Below are 17,112 nucleotides of genomic sequence, written 5' to 3'. Positions count from 1 at the left end.
CTGAACAGCAACATTCTCAAGAAAGAAGAAATTCATAAAAGAAAGGCAGAAACCACAATGAGAAAACAGTTTATTACCATGATTGATAATATTGTTATCAATCACAGATTTTAAAAATCCATGCCAACATTTATCCAAATAAAATCCTGATCATGGTTTTAAAAAAAAATTAAAAAGGAGAATGAGGGGCGCCTGGGTGGCTCAGTGGGTTAAAGCCTCTGCCTTCGGCTCAGGTCATGATCCCAGGGTCCTGGGATCGAGCCCCACATAGGGCTCTCTGCTCTGCGGGGAGCCTGCTTCCTCCTCTCTCTCTGCCTCTTTGCCTGGTTGTGATTTCTCTCTGTCAAATAAAATATTAATAAATAAATAAATAAATAAAAATTAAAAGAAAAAAGGAGAATGAGAGGACAAGCAACAGGCTGGAAGAAAATATTTGCAAAAGACACATCTGGTAAGAACTATTATCTAAAATATAGAAACAAGGCTTAAAACTCAACAGTAAGAAAACAAACAAACAACCTGGGGCGCCTGGGTGGCTCAGGGGGTTAAAGCCTCTGCCTTCCGCTCAGGTCATGATCCCAGGGTCCTGGGATTGAGCCCCACATTGGGTTCTCTGCTCAGCAGGTAGCCTGCTTCCCCCCTGTCTCTCTGCCTGCCTCTCTGACTACTTGTGATCTCTGTCAAATAAATAAATAAAATCTTTTAAAAAGATAAATAAATAATAAATGGACCTTGCACTTCACGTAGCAAGATGTACAGATGGTAAATAAGCATATGAAAAGATGTTCCACATCATATTTCATCAAAAGCAAATTAAAACAATGAGATACCACCATACCTATTAGAATGACCAAAATCTAGAACACCCAACAACTTCAAATGCACAACAGAAACTCTCATTTATTTTTTGAATGCAAAATTTCCAAATGTACAGCCACTTTGGAAGAGTTTGGTGGTTTTTACAAAACTAAAGAGACTCTTACCATGACTTAGCAATCATACTGCTTGGTATTTACCCAAGGGAGTTGTTCACACAACTGTCCATACAATCTGCACGCAGATGTTTAGAGCAACTTTACTTATAACTGCCAAACTTGAAAGCAACCAGATGTCAGGTGAACGGGTAAACTGTGGTATATCCAGACCATGGACTATTATTCAGCACTAAAAGAAAAGAACTATCAAGCCATGAAAAGATATGAAGGATAAATGTGCAATGTCAAAGGAAAGTCAATCTGAAAAGGCTATGTATGTGTGATTCCAACTATATAACATTCTGGAGAAAGTAAAAACTATGAAGATGGTAAAAAGGTGAGTGGTTACAAGAGCTGTGTGGGGAAGAAGGGGTAAATGGGCAGAACACAAAGGATATATAGGGCTGTGAAAATACTGTCTATACGACACCATAATGATGGCTGCCTGTCATTACATTTTTGTCCAAAAATGACAGAATGCGCAACACCAGGCGTGAACCCTATGGTACATTATGGACTTTGAGCAATAACGATGTGTCAATGTGGGTTCATCCAGGGCAACAGGTGTACCACTCTGGTGAGGAATACTGATAGTAGGGGTGGCTATGCCTGTGCGGGAGTAAGAGGGTATGGAAAATCTCTGTAACTTCCTGCTTAATTTTGCTAAGAACCTAAGACTCCTCTAAAAAAAATGAGGGACGCCTGGGTGGCTCAGTTGGTTGAGTGGCTGCCTTCGGCTCAGGTCATGATCCCAGCTTCCTGGGATCGAGTCCCACATCGGGCTCCTTGCTCGGCAGGGAGCCTGCTTCGCCCTCTGCCTCTGCCTGCCAACTCTGTCTGCCTGTGCTCGCTCGCTCTCTCTCTCTGATAAATAAATAAAATCTTTTTTAAAAAATTTAAAAAATGAACTCTTTTTTAAAAGGAACGTGGGCATTTGGTAAATTTTATTTCCCTCCTCTCCCTCCAATAAAAATGGCTTTATTCCCTTCTTTTAAAATTCTACGTAAACAGTGTACGTGCTCAGAGTAAAAAGTACGCTCTACAGCTTCCTTTCACACATCTCCATGCGTACAAGCACACATTTATAACTTTACATAAATGGGAGATCCCTGAGCAAGATTTTCTTAAAAGGGGAGAGAGAAAGTAGGAAATACACTAGGGACAGGGACTGATGTGGGTTGTAAAATACACAGTAACCATAAGCAAAGTGTGAAATATAGAATAGTGACCATCAAGGGAGCCCAGAGACGCTAACAAAAAATGAGTGCCCGCCCCCCTTGAGTTATCCCCACCGTAAGCGCGTTTTAATTAACAGCTGGCCTTTGGAAAACTTTATCAGTAACAGATACTTATGTACAAATAATCTGCTTCTCCAGACCATCGAGTCCAGACTTTTCGTCCCAATACTTCTATAGACAGAAAAGTTTTGGAGGACTAAGTAGAGTAAGGCCCAAAAAAAAAAAAAAAGTATAAATCACAAGATTCTCTGAAGAGAAAGATGCCATCGTAACCAAAATTAAAAGAAACCTTGAGGAAACAACACGAAAATTAACTCTGGCTATCGGCATACGATCAGTGTTCACCTCAAAAAAATTCGCTGGCTTTCCCGCTGAAATCGCCAAGAAGCCACAGCACAAGCTAATAAACATTTCATTCTCCCCCTCCCCGAGCGCCGGTGCACTGGGCGGCCGAGCTCCCGCTCACCAGAACGGCAGGAGCCTGCACTTACCAGACCCGACGCAGCCATGTTGCGACCCGGCCCCGGGCGTTTGGCACGGAAGTCCTCGCGGGCCATGGCTCAAAGAAGCCAGGCACTGCCAAGAGTCGCGGGAGGAGCGGTTAGACTGCGTCCCAGGAGTCTGAGGTGGGAGGGCGGCAAAATCGAGGGACTCGCGAGCCAGTAAACGCGCTACCGCCGGTCCTCAGCCATTGGTTCGGCCCCACAGGCACCGCACCCAGCAAACTCCGCGGTTTGAAACGGTCTGCGCAAAACGAGACGAACGACCCAATAGAGAGCCGTTACGGGCCCTCCCCTTCTCTGGAAGCTCCAACAGTTCCGCCCTTCGCAGCGCCCACCGTAGCCCCGCCCCATCTTTCCCGTAGCCCCGCCCTCCATTTCTCACAACCCTTGATCCTCCTTTGCTACCCAGCCAAGCGGAGACTGAGCTTGAAACGAGTTTTACTTAGCTAGACACCGTCTGGAGAGCGGCCTTTGCTTGAAGCCCGTGTAAGACTTGTTCTATTAGGGAGTAAAAAAATAATGCTTGGATGGATAAGAGGTAGAAATTGCAGAAGTTGTTTGAAGAGGAATATTTTACTGTGCAGACTTGTCAGCTACCTGTAGCCCATCTATGCGTCAACTCTGAAAGTAAAAATAATATGATGATGATGTGTTCTTTTTTCACATATGTGGGTAATATTTTCATGAAGCATTGCCAACAAATTGACCAAGGTAAATATATGTCATTTAAGTATAATGTCCTGAAAGGAGTCCTAATCACGTGTCTTGAAATCTACTTGGCCATTAGCAATGTCATCTAGGACAAATTGTGGCACCATTCTGGGTGTTTCCTTAACATATTTATATAATGGGAGAGCTAAATCTGATGCTCTGAAACTTGACCGTTTTATAATTATGTAATAAAACCGTTCTATTTTTTGTGATTTAATAAAAATTTGTGTGAGTTTAAACAAAATACTGAATCAATCCATTAATCAAGAGTTGAGCTAATAAACTTTTTTTTTTTTTAAGATTTATTTATTTGACAGATAGAGATCACAAGTAGGCAGAGAGGCAGGCAGAGAGAGAGAGAGAGGAGGAAGCAGGCTCCCCGCTAAGCAGAGAGCCCGATGCGGGGCTCGATCCCAGGACTCTGGGATCATGACCTGAGCTGAAGGCAGAGGCTTTAACCCACTGAGCCACCCAGGCGCCCTGAGCTAATAAACTTTTTAAACTTGTAATGATTTAACAAATGTTATCTCCTGCTAAGGGTTTTTTAATTTATTTTTGGTAGGGAAAAGAGGCTATATATTAACTCTGTAATCAGGCTGGATTCCATTCTGCTCCACAAATTCTGCCATAGTGGGCAAGTTAATTAAACTCTTTCTCAAGTCCCTTGTCTGTAAAATGTCTGTAAAACTGCTGAGCTATTGGGTTAATTCCTTAATTCCTTTTAATATCTAGGTGAAATGCCTGGAACATACTAAGAATTCAATAAGTAATGCTTGGTATTATTACGGAGTTTTTACTTGATCTAGCAGAAGTTTTGCCAATCAGACTACATAATATAATTTGATACTGTCACATTTGGAATAGATTATAATAGCTATCATTTATTTAGTTCATACTGTATGCCAAGTGTTTTTTTTTTTCTTAATTCTCTCCCTGCAGTAACTTATTTACTTCTTAGAACATTCCTGTTAAGAAAAGATGACTAATATCCCCATTTTACTGACAACAGAACTGGGACAGTGTTTAAGTAACCTGCCCCAAATCACACTACAATTAAAGAATAGAACTTGGGATGAACTCTGGTGTTCTGACTCTAGACTCATAATCACTATATACTTTTTAATCTCTCGGTGGATATTTTAGCACGCATGATCGCATGTGTAAAGTTTCCACATGTAAAATGATTCCACTGGAGACAGTGACTCTCAGAGGTATTTTGAGAAACTTGACATGGTGTAAAATGCTGTTGGTGATGAACTGGTCTGTTTTACAGAGAAAAGGGAGCAGCACCTTTATGAAAACCGAAGTTATGGAGACTCCACCATTCCCAAACAAAATTTTTTAGTTCCCTCAGCATCTGCCCTACTATTTAATAGCTCCACCAGTTTTTTACCATCCAAAAATAGGGTTGCTCATTAATTAACTAATTTATAAAACTCAGATTTGTCATTATAGGCCCCCTGCCCCCCAGAATACATCCAGATGGCTCCTTATGAACTTCTATGGCAACTGACTAAATCTTGAAGTTTTGCATCACAACTACTTAAACTAGGTAAGGAGTGGTGTATACGTGTGTGTGTGTGTGTGTGTGTGTGTGTGTGTGTGTCAGTCTATGGAAGTATGTATATCAGATGGGTATATGGGAAATAAAGTATCCAGAAATTTAACTTGAAAGGGTAGTAGACACGTTTAGTTACTTAGGATTTTATGTAGATAATTTTAAATTGGCAATTGTTAAAATGATTTTAAAGCATATCTTAGACATTAAAAATGGCACTCTAAAAAAATGAATTTGTTTTAGAAATTATAACACAATTGTTATTAAAATCAAAACTTTTCTTTATTCATAACAAGCCCAAGCCAGTTATATGCCATCAACTGGTAAATAAATAAACTGTAGTATGTCCATACAGCAGAATGTTGTTCATCAGCAATAAAAACAAACTACTGATACATGCAACAACTCAGATGAATCTCAAAAGCATTATACTAAGTAAAAGAGACCAGACATCGAAGACAACCTGTTGTATGATCCATATATGTGACTGCATAAAACTGTACAAATAGAAATTAGACCAGTAGTTGCCTGGAGATGAAGTTGAGGATTGAAGATGCTGACAACAAAGGCTGGGAGGGAACTTTTAAGATGGTGAAAACAGACTATGTCTCAATTATAATGGTGATTATGATACTCTGGTGTTTTTGTCAGAACTCTCAGAACTGTATCAAACTCTCAGAAAGGATGACTTTTGCTGTAAATCTACCTCAATAAACTTGACTTAAAAACTTTAGGGTGTTAGGGGCGCCTGAGTAGCTCAGTGGGTTAAGCCTTTGCCTTCGGCTCAGGTCATGGTCCTGGGGTCCCGGGGTCCCGGTCTCGAGCCCCGCATCAGGCTCTCTGCTCAACGGGGAGCCTGCTTCCTCCTCTCTCTCTGCCTGCCTCTCTGCCTACTTGTGATCTCTGTCCGTCAAATAAATAAAATCCTTAAAAAAAAAAATTAAGGATGTTAGAGTGTTAACAAACCAAAGTAGGCCCACTCCTTGATGAGTTATGGTCAGGTTACCCCAGGTAGAATTGCCTCACAGGGTCAATTTCACTTGTATAAACAAGGAGATCACAGGGATTAATTTCCAAAACAGTGTCTCCCAAACAAGGGAGAACAGGCTCCTCTTGTTAGGATTTGGGATGAATATTCAAGGAATTTTAACACTATAATGGAACTGGGATCCTCTGGCACTTTATGATTCATATGTGCAAGCTCAGAGGATCAAGCCAGTAGAGAGAACAGAGAGAGAGAGTTATCAGCCAAATGCAGTGTGTGAATTAGGGTCAGTCTGAGTCAAAACGAAGAAACCATAAAGAGCATTAAAGAGTGGGAAAACTAAAATAGTAATTGATTATTAAATGACAGGAAAATGTGGGGCACCTGGGGGCTCTGTGGGTTAAGCCTCTGCGGATGGCTCAGGTCATGATCCCAGGGTCCTGGGATGGAGCCCCGCATCGGGCTCCCTGGCACGGGAGACCTGCTTCTCTCTCTGCCTGCCTCTCTGCCTACTTGTGATCTATGTCTGTCAAATGAATAAATAAAATCTTTTTAATAAATAAATAAATAGAGATATAGTTAAAGCAAATATGGCAAAACATTAGCAATTACTGAAACTACATGGTGTGTGTAGGTGTTTATTAATACTGCTCTTTTAGCTTCCGTGTATGTTTGAAACTTTTCATAGTAAAATGATAGGGCAAAATGGCATTAATAAAATTGCAGGTGTTTTCAGAATTTTTGCCAAAAAAAAGTTCTTCAAAAGTCAAAAATAAAAATGTTACCAAATTACTCTAAGAGAATTCTGCAAGAAAAAAATTACACTCCAAAAATCAAATTTGTAAAAATTAAAGATGTTGCAACTATAACTTAAAATTCACTATAGTGAAATAAACTTATGTGAATAATTTTGGAGTTTACTTTTTGGAGTGTATTTTTTAATATAACATTTCAATTTTTAAAATTCCTTACTGAGAAACATTATTCCTTGTGTTAAGTACATTCTCTTTAAGTATCCTTTTCTGACAAAATTATCCTCAGATCGAAAGGCTCTACTGAGACTCTAATTGCCACATTAATAAATTGTGTTTGCAATATGCGGTAGGTGGCAGCAAAGTTCACAAAACCAAACCAAACCAACCCAAACCAAAAAAAACCCCACACAATTTTACTCTGGGTTGGTTTAAAGGTCCCCACAAGTTCTTAATTTTAGAGTGCTGGTTTTTTTTTAAGATTTTTATTTATTTGACAGACAGAAATCACAAAGGCAGAGAGGCAGGCACAGAGAGAGGGGGAGGCAAAGGCTTTAACCCACTGAGCCACCCAGGGACCCCTAGAGTGATGTTTAAAAAGCACAGTTACCTCTGCGCCAAGGGATTGACTCTTACTTGCAATTGAATCCTATTATGTATACATTGTTGCTCTTAACAAGAAAACAACAGGAGATGTTGGTTGGGTAAGTAGAGCCGGTAACCCTGGATCTCAGAGTTGAGAGTTAGAGCCCCCCCCCCCCACCTTGGGGATAGAGTCTACTTACAAAAATTTTTTTAAATCAATAAATAACTAGAGGAACAAAACAAATACACTATTCTCTGGATCTCTGTTTTGCAACCTATAGTTTACTTCTGATCAGCATAATTCTTAAAAAGGAGCTTTCGTCCCTTAAAACACATTTAATTTATATACACTATCTTATACACCTGAAACTAATATAACATGTGTCAATCATACTTCAATTAAAAAAAGAAACTTAAAAAAGCACAGTTACATTTTCAAGAGCTTAATGATATACTTTCTGCATTAGAATTTTAACCTTGCAAAGACTTCAATTACTCTGGTGGTACTAGGCAAAAATTTAAATAACGAATGTTAATATTTATTGACATGGAAATGTGCTATAAATACACTATATGAAAAATGCAGTTTAGGGGCACCGGGGTGGCTCAGTGGGTTAAAGCCTCTGCCTTCAGCTCAGGTCATGATCCCAGGGTCCTGGGATTGAGCCCCTGCACTGGGCTCTCTGCTCAGTGGGGAGCCTGCTTCCACCTCTCTATCTGCCTACCTCTCTGCCTACTTGTGATCTCTGCCTGTCAAATAAATAAAATCTTAAAAAAAAAAAAAAGAAAGAAAGAAAAATGCTATCAAACAGCATGTACTAATCTGATCATATAAATACACACAACTAAAGAAAAAGTGTCCAAAAAGTTGTGGTACTCATCCAAACAATTCCCTCCGTGGCCCGTGCAGTACCATGTGATTTTCATTTTCCTCTTTATGCCCAAAGACTTGTGTTTTTTTTTTTTTCTAAAACTTATATGAGTTTTCCATTTATGAGGAAAAAATAAATTATTTTAAGTATTTATAGAGCATGATAGATGCTTGTCAATTCAAGAGCCTGTAGAGTTCCATAAACAATAAAGTGCCCACACTGTAGCTTCCAGGCATTACCTAGTCATAAGGGATGTAAGGGGTGAAATAAGTAGGAAAATAAACTGCTAGCAAAGGCATGAATCAGAAATGACGTGCTGACGACACAGAGAAAAACTGTCAGATACTGCAGAGGGCTCATGTTTGCAAAATGGAACTAGATTATGGAGCACCTTCAATGTTAACATAATTTTTCACTTCTTCCCATAGACAGTGCAGAACTGTATAGATGAGGGGTCAGTGCTATAGAATAGAATTCGTAATAGCTGGGGCGCCTGGGTGGCTCAGTGGGTTAAGCCGCTGCCTTCAGGTCAGGTCATGATCTCAGGTCCTGGGATCGAGTCCCGCATCGGGCTGGCTCTCTGCTCAGCAGGGAGCCTGCTTCCCTCTGTCTCTCTCTGCCTGCCTCTCTATCTACCTGTGATCTCTCTCTGTCAAATAAGTAAATAAAATCTTAAAAAAAAAAAAAAAAAGAATTCGTAATAGCTAACTTAGGCCAAAAGGGGGATCTATTAATAAACATTTATCTGTTTACAGAATTGCTGGGAGGGATGGAGAAATAATGTATTGGGGGCTTTCCAGAATCATTCCCAAAGACACACTATGGAACTGAACCACCAAAAGCCTGCTGCTGCTGCTGCAAACTGAAAACGTGGGAAGTTGATGCTGATGCCACAGCCTCCAGAGCCGTACTGCCACTGTGTAATCAGGAAGTCACTACAGTTGCAAAACAGCATGTCTAGGAAGACACGCCAAATAAGAAGTCTCCATGTGCAGGAAGCCTCGTTATTGCTTCTGGCTCCAGAAACACACCACACCTGTCATGATAGGTATCAGAAAACTGATATTCCATGCTTTGACTATCACCATCATGAAACCAGTGATCGGATGTGAGGACTTCTGATAGTGTTGCCACAGAAAAATGAGATGTCTACTGACCATGCTTCCCTCTAGAAAAAAAAAAGCCAAACTTAGAATAAATTCTGATTTCATTCTTCCTTGCTAATATGGAATGCATCCCAACTCTAGCTGCAGAAAATTCTGGGTAAGTAGTTTTCAGCTTTTCAACCTCTGCAGTAAAGAATGGCACACTGGGGGTGCCTGGGTGGCTCAGTGGGTTAAAGCCTCTGCCTTCGGCTCAGGTCATGATCCCAGGGTCCTGGGATCGAGCCCCGCATCGGGCTCTCTGCTCAGTGGGGAGCCTGCTTCCCCATCTCTCTCTGCCTGCTTGTGATCTCTGTCTGTCAAATAAATAAATAAAATCTTAAAAAAAAAAAAAAAGAATGGCACACTGGAAGGGGCTGGCATGATACTGAGCACCAATCTACCTTATCCCATAAAACAATGGTAGTGGATCTTAAATGAAGCAAAAAGGAAGGAAAATGTAGAACTAACCTTTCTATATATTGAGTTTGATGTGGTTAAAACCAAATTCATTATTGTTCTACCCACTCCCCCAACTATCATCCTATCTGGAGATTTGTGCTTTTATTAAAACTACCATTATGGGGGCACCTGTGTGGCTCAGTGGTTAAAGCCTCTGCCTTCAGCTCAGGTCATGATCTCAGAGTCCTGGGATCCAGCCCCACATCGCTCTCTGCTCAGCGGGAAGCCTGCTTCCCTTCCTCTCTGTCTGCCTCTCTGCCTACTTGTGATCTCTGTCTCTCAAATAAATAAAATCTTAAAAAAAAAAAAACTACCATTATGCTATAACTCAAGTCATTTAGAAATCAGTGTGTATCCTATATCTATGTGACATCTAAGAAATATTTCTCAGTAATATGAATTACACCCTACACTACAAAAATCATGAGAACATATAACTAGAAAAACTCATATATCTTAGATGCAACACTTCGTGCTAAAAATTGTGTTAGCAAATTAAACCACTCTGACGGGCTACTAATATCCCTTCTACAACAGCGATTCCTCACCTTTCTTTTTTTTTTTTTTTCTGGTTCCAAAAGACCTAGTAGAACTATTTTTTTTAATAATAATGACTCACCATGGCACAAAGTATTCCACATAATTGTTAAAATTAAAGCTGTATTCTTCAGTTATTGATTGTAAACACAAATGTATTCAATTCAAACATCTCCAAAATGTACTGCAATGAATTGTGATGAAAGTGGCAAAAGACATCAATAAACATTAAGTAAAACAAAGGTCAGAAATTTGGAAGTACAGAAGATGGTTTGGGGGTTCCTATAAAGACTTACTGATTGAATTAATTCTAATAAGTGGATGATAAAGTACTTTAGAGAAACTCAACTCTTGTAAAAATGTGCATTCATTTGAATGGCATTGTAACATAAATGTCTCAAAAGAGCACTGAGATTTTGGTGTTATATGAGTTAATCTTATACTCCATTCAAATTTGTTGCATTGTATCAGCCACCTATCTGATGTATAACAAACTCTTGTGGCACAGATACTGATGATGGCTATAATAATTGCACTTAGTGAGGCTGTAGTGTTTTGATGGTACCATGATCTACATGGCAACAAAAGAATCCTGTGTCAACCGGTGTTCATACATATCAGAAAAAAAGAAGCTTCTGCACAGCAGAGGCTAAAAACTCCCAAATCAGAATTAGATTTTCTAGCTAGAAGTTATTCATTTAACAAATGGTTACTGCGACCTGTTTCTTATCAACTTCAATTTCAACACAATCCCTGTATTTGAAAAACTCAGTTTCCTGTTGATACAGAATATATACCAATAACTAAAATACAACAGAACAAATACTGTAATAAAAAATCTGTAAGGGGGCGCCTGGGTGGCTCAGTGGGTTGGAGCCTCTGCCTTCAGCTCAGGTCATGATCCCAGGGTCCTGGGATCGAGCCCCGCATCGGGCTCTCTGCTCCACAGGGAGCCTGCTTCCTCCTCTCTCTCTGCCTGCCTCTCTGCCTAGTTGTGACTTCTCTCTGTCAAATAAATAAAATATTAAAAAAAAAAAAATCTGTAAGGTGCTATGGAATGCAGGATGAGAACAATAAACTTTCTCCCTGGAGATGGGGAAGGCTTCAGGAAATTAGGGAATCTTAGCAGACAAGGATATATTCAGTGGAAGCCTTGAAGGATGAGTAGGAAGTGTCATTTTTAACAAGAAGAAGAGCATGCAAACAAGATATATAGTGATTGGAAAGTTATGATGAGATGGGAGATACCATGAAATACTGAGAGAATTGGCAGTAACTGAAGTTCCTAGAGCACATTGTTTGGTGTTCAATATATAGTGTTGAACGACAAAAATGAAAGAATGACTCTCAAAACAGTGAGAATCCATCGAAGTGTTTTAAGCAGGGGAGTGACTTGATTAGACAGCATTTTATTTTTTTTTTTTTATTTTTTTTTTTTTTTAAAGATTTTATTTATTTATTTGACAGAGAGAGATACAAGTAGGCAGAGAGGCAGGCAGAGAGAGTGAGAGGGAAGCAGGCTCCCTGCCGAGCAGAGAGCCCGATGCGGGACTCGATCCCAGTTTGGTCAAGGGCTCAGAGATGGTTAATAGCAAAATTGGCTTTTCTCTCACTCTACACCCAAATACTTTTTCTACTATGATTCCTTACCTACAAATCCATTATTCACCACCTAGAATTTAAGGTCTCTCTAAGAGCACTTCCATTGTAATGATGCAGTTGTACTATGATGTTGGAAACAATGGACAGGTCTAACTGGCTAATCATGTTTCAGCAGGATTTTTGCCAGCTTGGAGTTGTTTTTTTCAGGAGACATAATTTGAACATTGGCATATCAACAATTAATGTAACTTGCAAATCACAAACCAAAGCAACTTAAGCGGATAAGCTCATTTTTCTTTAATTTTGTTTATTTTTAAAGGCAAGAGAAGCATAATTAACTATATCATTATTTCTCAGAAATATTGCTATGTTTCCATTTCTCAGAGGCATTCTTTTCTCCCATGAAACACTCTGGCCTTAATGCCAGTGACTGCTTTTCTCATATTCCAACTACTGCTAGCTTACAGCATCCTGCCTCCCTCCCCTTTCTCTTTCCATTCTCAGTTCTCATCCCTCCTATCCTTTCCTCCCTATTACACCAGCTACCAGATCCCAAAAGGTGGATTATGTCATTTATCAAAATCAGGAGGTTTTCCTTTGTCAATCAATTCATTTTCCTATTACATTGAAACTAAAAAATAGCATGGCTTTGTCTCAAAAAAAAATGAGCTGGACTTATATTTTATCATTAGAAGGTTTGAGTAATAATAGGAAGCAGATCTTGACTTAATATAAAAGCAAAGGAGTAATTTTAAATCTTCAACTCCCAATTTCTGTTTCAAACTATTTTCATTTTGATGATGCATTTAACACTCTCCTCTAGTTTACAAATAATGGGTCTGTATTGTTATACCTCACTTTGTAGACAGTTTGGCTGCACACATCTATAGATGCATACCCAATGGATATCCACACTGGTGGGGGGAAACCATGTGATGTCTCCACTAGGAAAGGAAGAAGAGACTGGAGATTCCTGCCTTATTTTGAGTTCCAGAAATCAGCTGGTCTAACTGGGGGGGGGGGGGGGGGGATGCTCAGGCCTGCCCTATACTAAATCTAGAGCAGATCTGAAATACAGAAGGTGAAATAAGAAATGGTGGAATTTCTCAGGATCCCTGCAAAACATACCAGAGTTCCACCCACTGTTCCCTTCTCCCATCATTTCTTGCACAGTGCTGAGCCAAATCCGGTCTCTCACAGACCCTTTTTCACATGCAACGACTGAATGAATTTTGGACCCAGGGTGGCTCTCTAAATCACACTAGATAATTGTACAGACCCCATCTATGCATCATAGCATCAGTGACCCACAGCTCAGAAAGCATAAAAGAACAAAATAAAAGTGTGAAATATTATAGTTTTCTCTGCCAAACACATTTTGCCAAATATTGACTGGTAAACCACAAGCTCAAAATTCTTACTGACAAAATATAAAAAATCCCATGTTCCCATACCTGTGGTTTGTATTTAGAAGACCATCAAAATGAGCATAGGATAAGGAACTCCCATTAAAAAAAAAAAAAATGTAAGCAAGCTCAGTCCTAAAAGATTAACAACACAAACAGTAATAAAATTATTCTGTGAAGTGATTTTTAATCAAGTGGAGTTAATTCAAACCTTGTCTTCTAGGGATGAAAATGGAAAGCAATAAACAAAAAAGGTGGAAGAAAACAATGTGACCTTGGTGACTCCTCCAAAGTCCATAATGACTGCATTGGTTCTTTTCATCCCCTGGGGACGTTAATCTTCTGTTTATTTTGCTACTGTAATCCTTTTCTAAGTTTACCAGAAGTTGCCCTTTCAAAGTTGGTCTATGCCTGTTCTTTCTCACCTTAAGAAAAGTAAAGGAAAAAAAAAAATGTGTGTGTGTGTGTGTGTGTGTGTGTGTGTGTACTGTTGGTGGTTAAATATCGAGTTGGGACTTCCTCTTTGAACAGTTGCTTTTTCCTCTCACACAGGAGATCTCATTTTGAGACTGGATATAGTTGAAGTCAAACAACACACTGAGAGGGTATGATGGCTAAGAACCCCCCGAAACCAGCCCCTCGCAGGATCTTCCAAGAAAGGTTAAAGATTACTGCTCTACCTTTGTACTTTGAAGGGTTTTTGTTAGTCAAGAGGTCAGAATACCAGGTAAGTCCATAGATGCTAACGTTAAACTAGCGGTTTCTGTCTTAATATAAAAGTTATTTCATGGTGATTTGATAGGATGTGACAAGGTCCTCCTTGTTTCTGTTGTGATTAAACCTTCTTCCTTGAGCTCAGAAATATGATGCCAATTTTGCATCATTTAAAGACAATGTATGGCTTAAACACATACATGTATATATATTTGTGTTATATGTAATATAATGTTCTAGTGTTGTTACTAATGTAAAAAATGTTAATAAAAGCCACATTTCCAAAGAATTTATTTAAATATTACAGATTTCAGCTTAGAAGTTAAAATGATTCCTGTATTTTTTCTGCAGTTTTCTCGTATGCTTCCACAATGATGTGTACCATTAAGAGAACATACTATGACTGAAGCTAAGCTGTGTGCTTCTACTCTCAGTTATTTGAAGTTTACAAGTAATGATAAAATTATTTTTAATAGTTAACTTTTGTAAAAAAAATTATGAAAATGATAAAACTGATCTCATTAGCATTATGCATAGTTCTATATTCTAAAAACATTAACATAGTGACTTGAAAAGCTAATATATAGGTACAGTATGGGTAATATGTAAACTAAGCAACATAAATATATTTAAGAAAATGCAGAAAGCGTTTCATATTTTTAAAATATAAAAATGAAAACTTATAATTAGTTAAAATCAGTTTTTATAATACTAATTATGGAGATTTGAAATTAATGAAAGAAATAAGCATGGAAGTGCTTGTTACTAACAAAAAACAAAATAATTAAGCTAGGTCAAATTTTATGAAATTTTAATAGCAACAAAGTAGAAAAAAATGAAGTATTTCAAGGAATGTCATAAGAAATGTCTAATAATGGTAATAAGAGATATTTTCTGAAGATTTATTAACAGAAAAATTGTGTGTGTGAAAATATCTATAATAGCACATTCGGGGTTTTTTGCAAAGACATGGTAGTTTACATTCTGTTATGGGTGTTAAACATGTATTAGTAAATTTGGCAGCTACGTTAGAATATTTTTCCCTTCTTTATGCTTTCAAAGTGAATTCTATTTTGTTACAACAGGTTAGCCACATTGTTAGGCTTTGCCAGGAAACTGGAATTGGGAAAGCAAAACTTCTAATTTGTAATTTAAATTTGGTTATTCATTAAATATCTATCAAAGTATTCATAATAACTGTTCTGAAGGGTTTTTTTTTTTTTTTTAAAGATTTATTTATTTGACAGATAGAGATTACAAGTAGGCAGAGAGGCAGGCAGAGAGAGAGGAGGAAGCAGGCTCCCAGCTAAGCAAAGAGCCCGATGCGGGGCTCGATCCCAGCACCCCGGGATCATGACCTGAGCTGAAGGCAGAGGCTTTAACCCGCTGAGCCACCCAGGCGCCCCCTGAAGGGTTTTAAAAAATATTTAAAGAAGGCATTCCACTGGTATGGTTAATAGAAAAAGGATTTTAGAGTCAGTAAGATATGTCTTTACCTAATGGTTTTGCCACTTAAAACAGCTTGTGATCTTGTACAAGTTATTCTATCCCCTTGAAATTCAATTTTCTCAAACTATAAAATGGGAAAAATACAACTTACCACACAAGGTACTATGTCTGGGACACAACAGGTGCTCAATTAATTTATTCATTCAGGCAACGTTTATTGTATATCTCCTATGCACCAAGCATCATACTGATTTCTAGAGAATATAAACAACATAAAGACCCTACCTTCAAGAGGCTTAGTTCATGGTAAGGAGGGATGATTCCCTTACCTGAGTGCTACTCTACCTGTTCTTAGCATGCTTTGAAATGGAAAGACTAAAGTGTAGGTATAAATATTTCTGATGAAATTAGGTTGTGTTTCCACCTGAATTCATAGCAACATATCTTTTACTTGTATGTCAAGGAGAAGAGACCAAGAGGACAACAATAATGTCGACTTATAGGGTGGTTTCAAGGATTAAAGAGATATATAAAATACCTGGTTTACACTAAAGATTAGATTCATTCTCCTTCCATTTCACTATTTGTCAAATTTTTCTTAACATACTAAAATCAGTTTTAAGTCTATAAGTATAGTTGACCCTTAAACAGCATGGGTTTGAACTGCACAGGTCCAATCCACTTACACTTGGATTTTTTTTTTAAGATTTCATTTATTTATTTGACAGAAATCACAAGTAGGCAGAGAGAGGGAGAAGCAGGCTCCCTGCTGAGCAGAGAGACCGATGTGGGGCTTGATCCCAGGACCCTGAGACCATGGCCCCAGCCAAAGGCAGAGGCTTAACCTTCTGAGCCACCCAGGCGCCCCAGATTTTTTTTTTAATAAATCCAGTACAGTGTAGTATATGTAGTTTTTCTTCCTGATGATTTTCTCCATAACATTCTTTTCTTAAATTTTTTTTTAAGATTCTATTTATTTGACAGACAGAGATCACAAGTAGGCAGAGAGGCAGGCAGAGAGCCCCATGTGGGACTCGATCCCAAGACTCTGAGATCACGACCTGAGTCAAAGGCAGAGGCTTAACCCACTGAGCCACCCAGGTGCCCAACATTTTCTTTTCTCTAGCTTCCTTTAGTCTAAGGACACAGTATATAATACATATAACATATAAAGTATGTGTTAAACGACTATTTATGTTACTGGCAAGGCCTCCGGCCAACAGTGGGCATTTGAAGTTAAATTTTTCTGGAGTCACAAGTGATACACAATTTTCAACTGTGCAGGAGGGTCAGCAGCCCTAATCTTCCCTGTGTCGTTCAAGGGTCAACTGTTAATGTGGCTCAAAGGAGAGCCCCAGGGCTAGAGTACTAGAAAACAAGAGCTGGGACATAAAGCTAAGGAAAACAATGGGATTTCCAGGCAAGCAGAAGTAAAGTGCCAGGGAACCTTTGAAAGTAAGGGTGAGTCAAGGGTAATAAAAGGTAATCTTGAAAGAAAATGGGCTCAAAGAAGTTGCGAAGCTCTGCAGAGCATTCAGCTGGGGTCTTTGCTGAAGGAATTCAAAAACATTTAACTAGAGAAAATATAACTGAGGAGTAGCCTAGTCTGTAAGGAGACCACA

General features: G+C 38.8%; 2 protein-coding genes across 7 annotated transcripts in view; one reads left to right on the top strand and one right to left on the bottom strand.

The window, feature by feature from the left end:
* The window catches only part of CENPC (centromere protein C), a 100,933-nt gene extending 97,993 nt beyond the window's left edge, over positions 1 to 2,940 (bottom strand). For both annotated transcript variants that reach the window (XM_045997962.1, XM_045997963.1), the window contains exon 1: positions 2,704 to 2,940. In XM_045997962.1, the coding sequence (XP_045853918.1) occupies positions 2,704 to 2,769 (66 nt within the window). In that variant the 5' untranslated portion in view covers positions 2,770 to 2,940. The remainder of the gene's footprint in view (positions 1 to 2,703) is intronic.
* Positions 2,941 to 4,954: 2,014 nt separating this feature from the next.
* Positions 4,955 to 17,112, top strand: part of STAP1 (signal transducing adaptor family member 1) — a 77,681-nt gene continuing 65,523 nt past the window's right edge. For all 5 annotated transcript variants that reach the window (XM_045989196.1, XM_045989189.1, XM_045989183.1 and 2 more), the window contains exons 1-2: positions 4,955 to 4,978; positions 13,880 to 14,054. In XM_045989196.1, the coding sequence (XP_045845152.1) occupies positions 13,935 to 14,054 (120 nt within the window). In that variant the 5' untranslated portion in view covers positions 4,955 to 4,978; positions 13,880 to 13,934. The remainder of the gene's footprint in view (positions 4,979 to 13,879; positions 14,055 to 17,112) is intronic.

The sequence above is a fragment of the Meles meles genome, chromosome 2 (assembly GCF_922984935.1).
Source record: "Meles meles chromosome 2, mMelMel3.1 paternal haplotype, whole genome shotgun sequence".
NCBI classification, from domain to species: Eukaryota; Metazoa; Chordata; class Mammalia; order Carnivora; family Mustelidae; genus Meles; species Meles meles.
The sequence above is the reverse complement of the archived record's forward strand: the minus strand, read 5'-3'. Positions and strand labels throughout refer to the sequence as shown.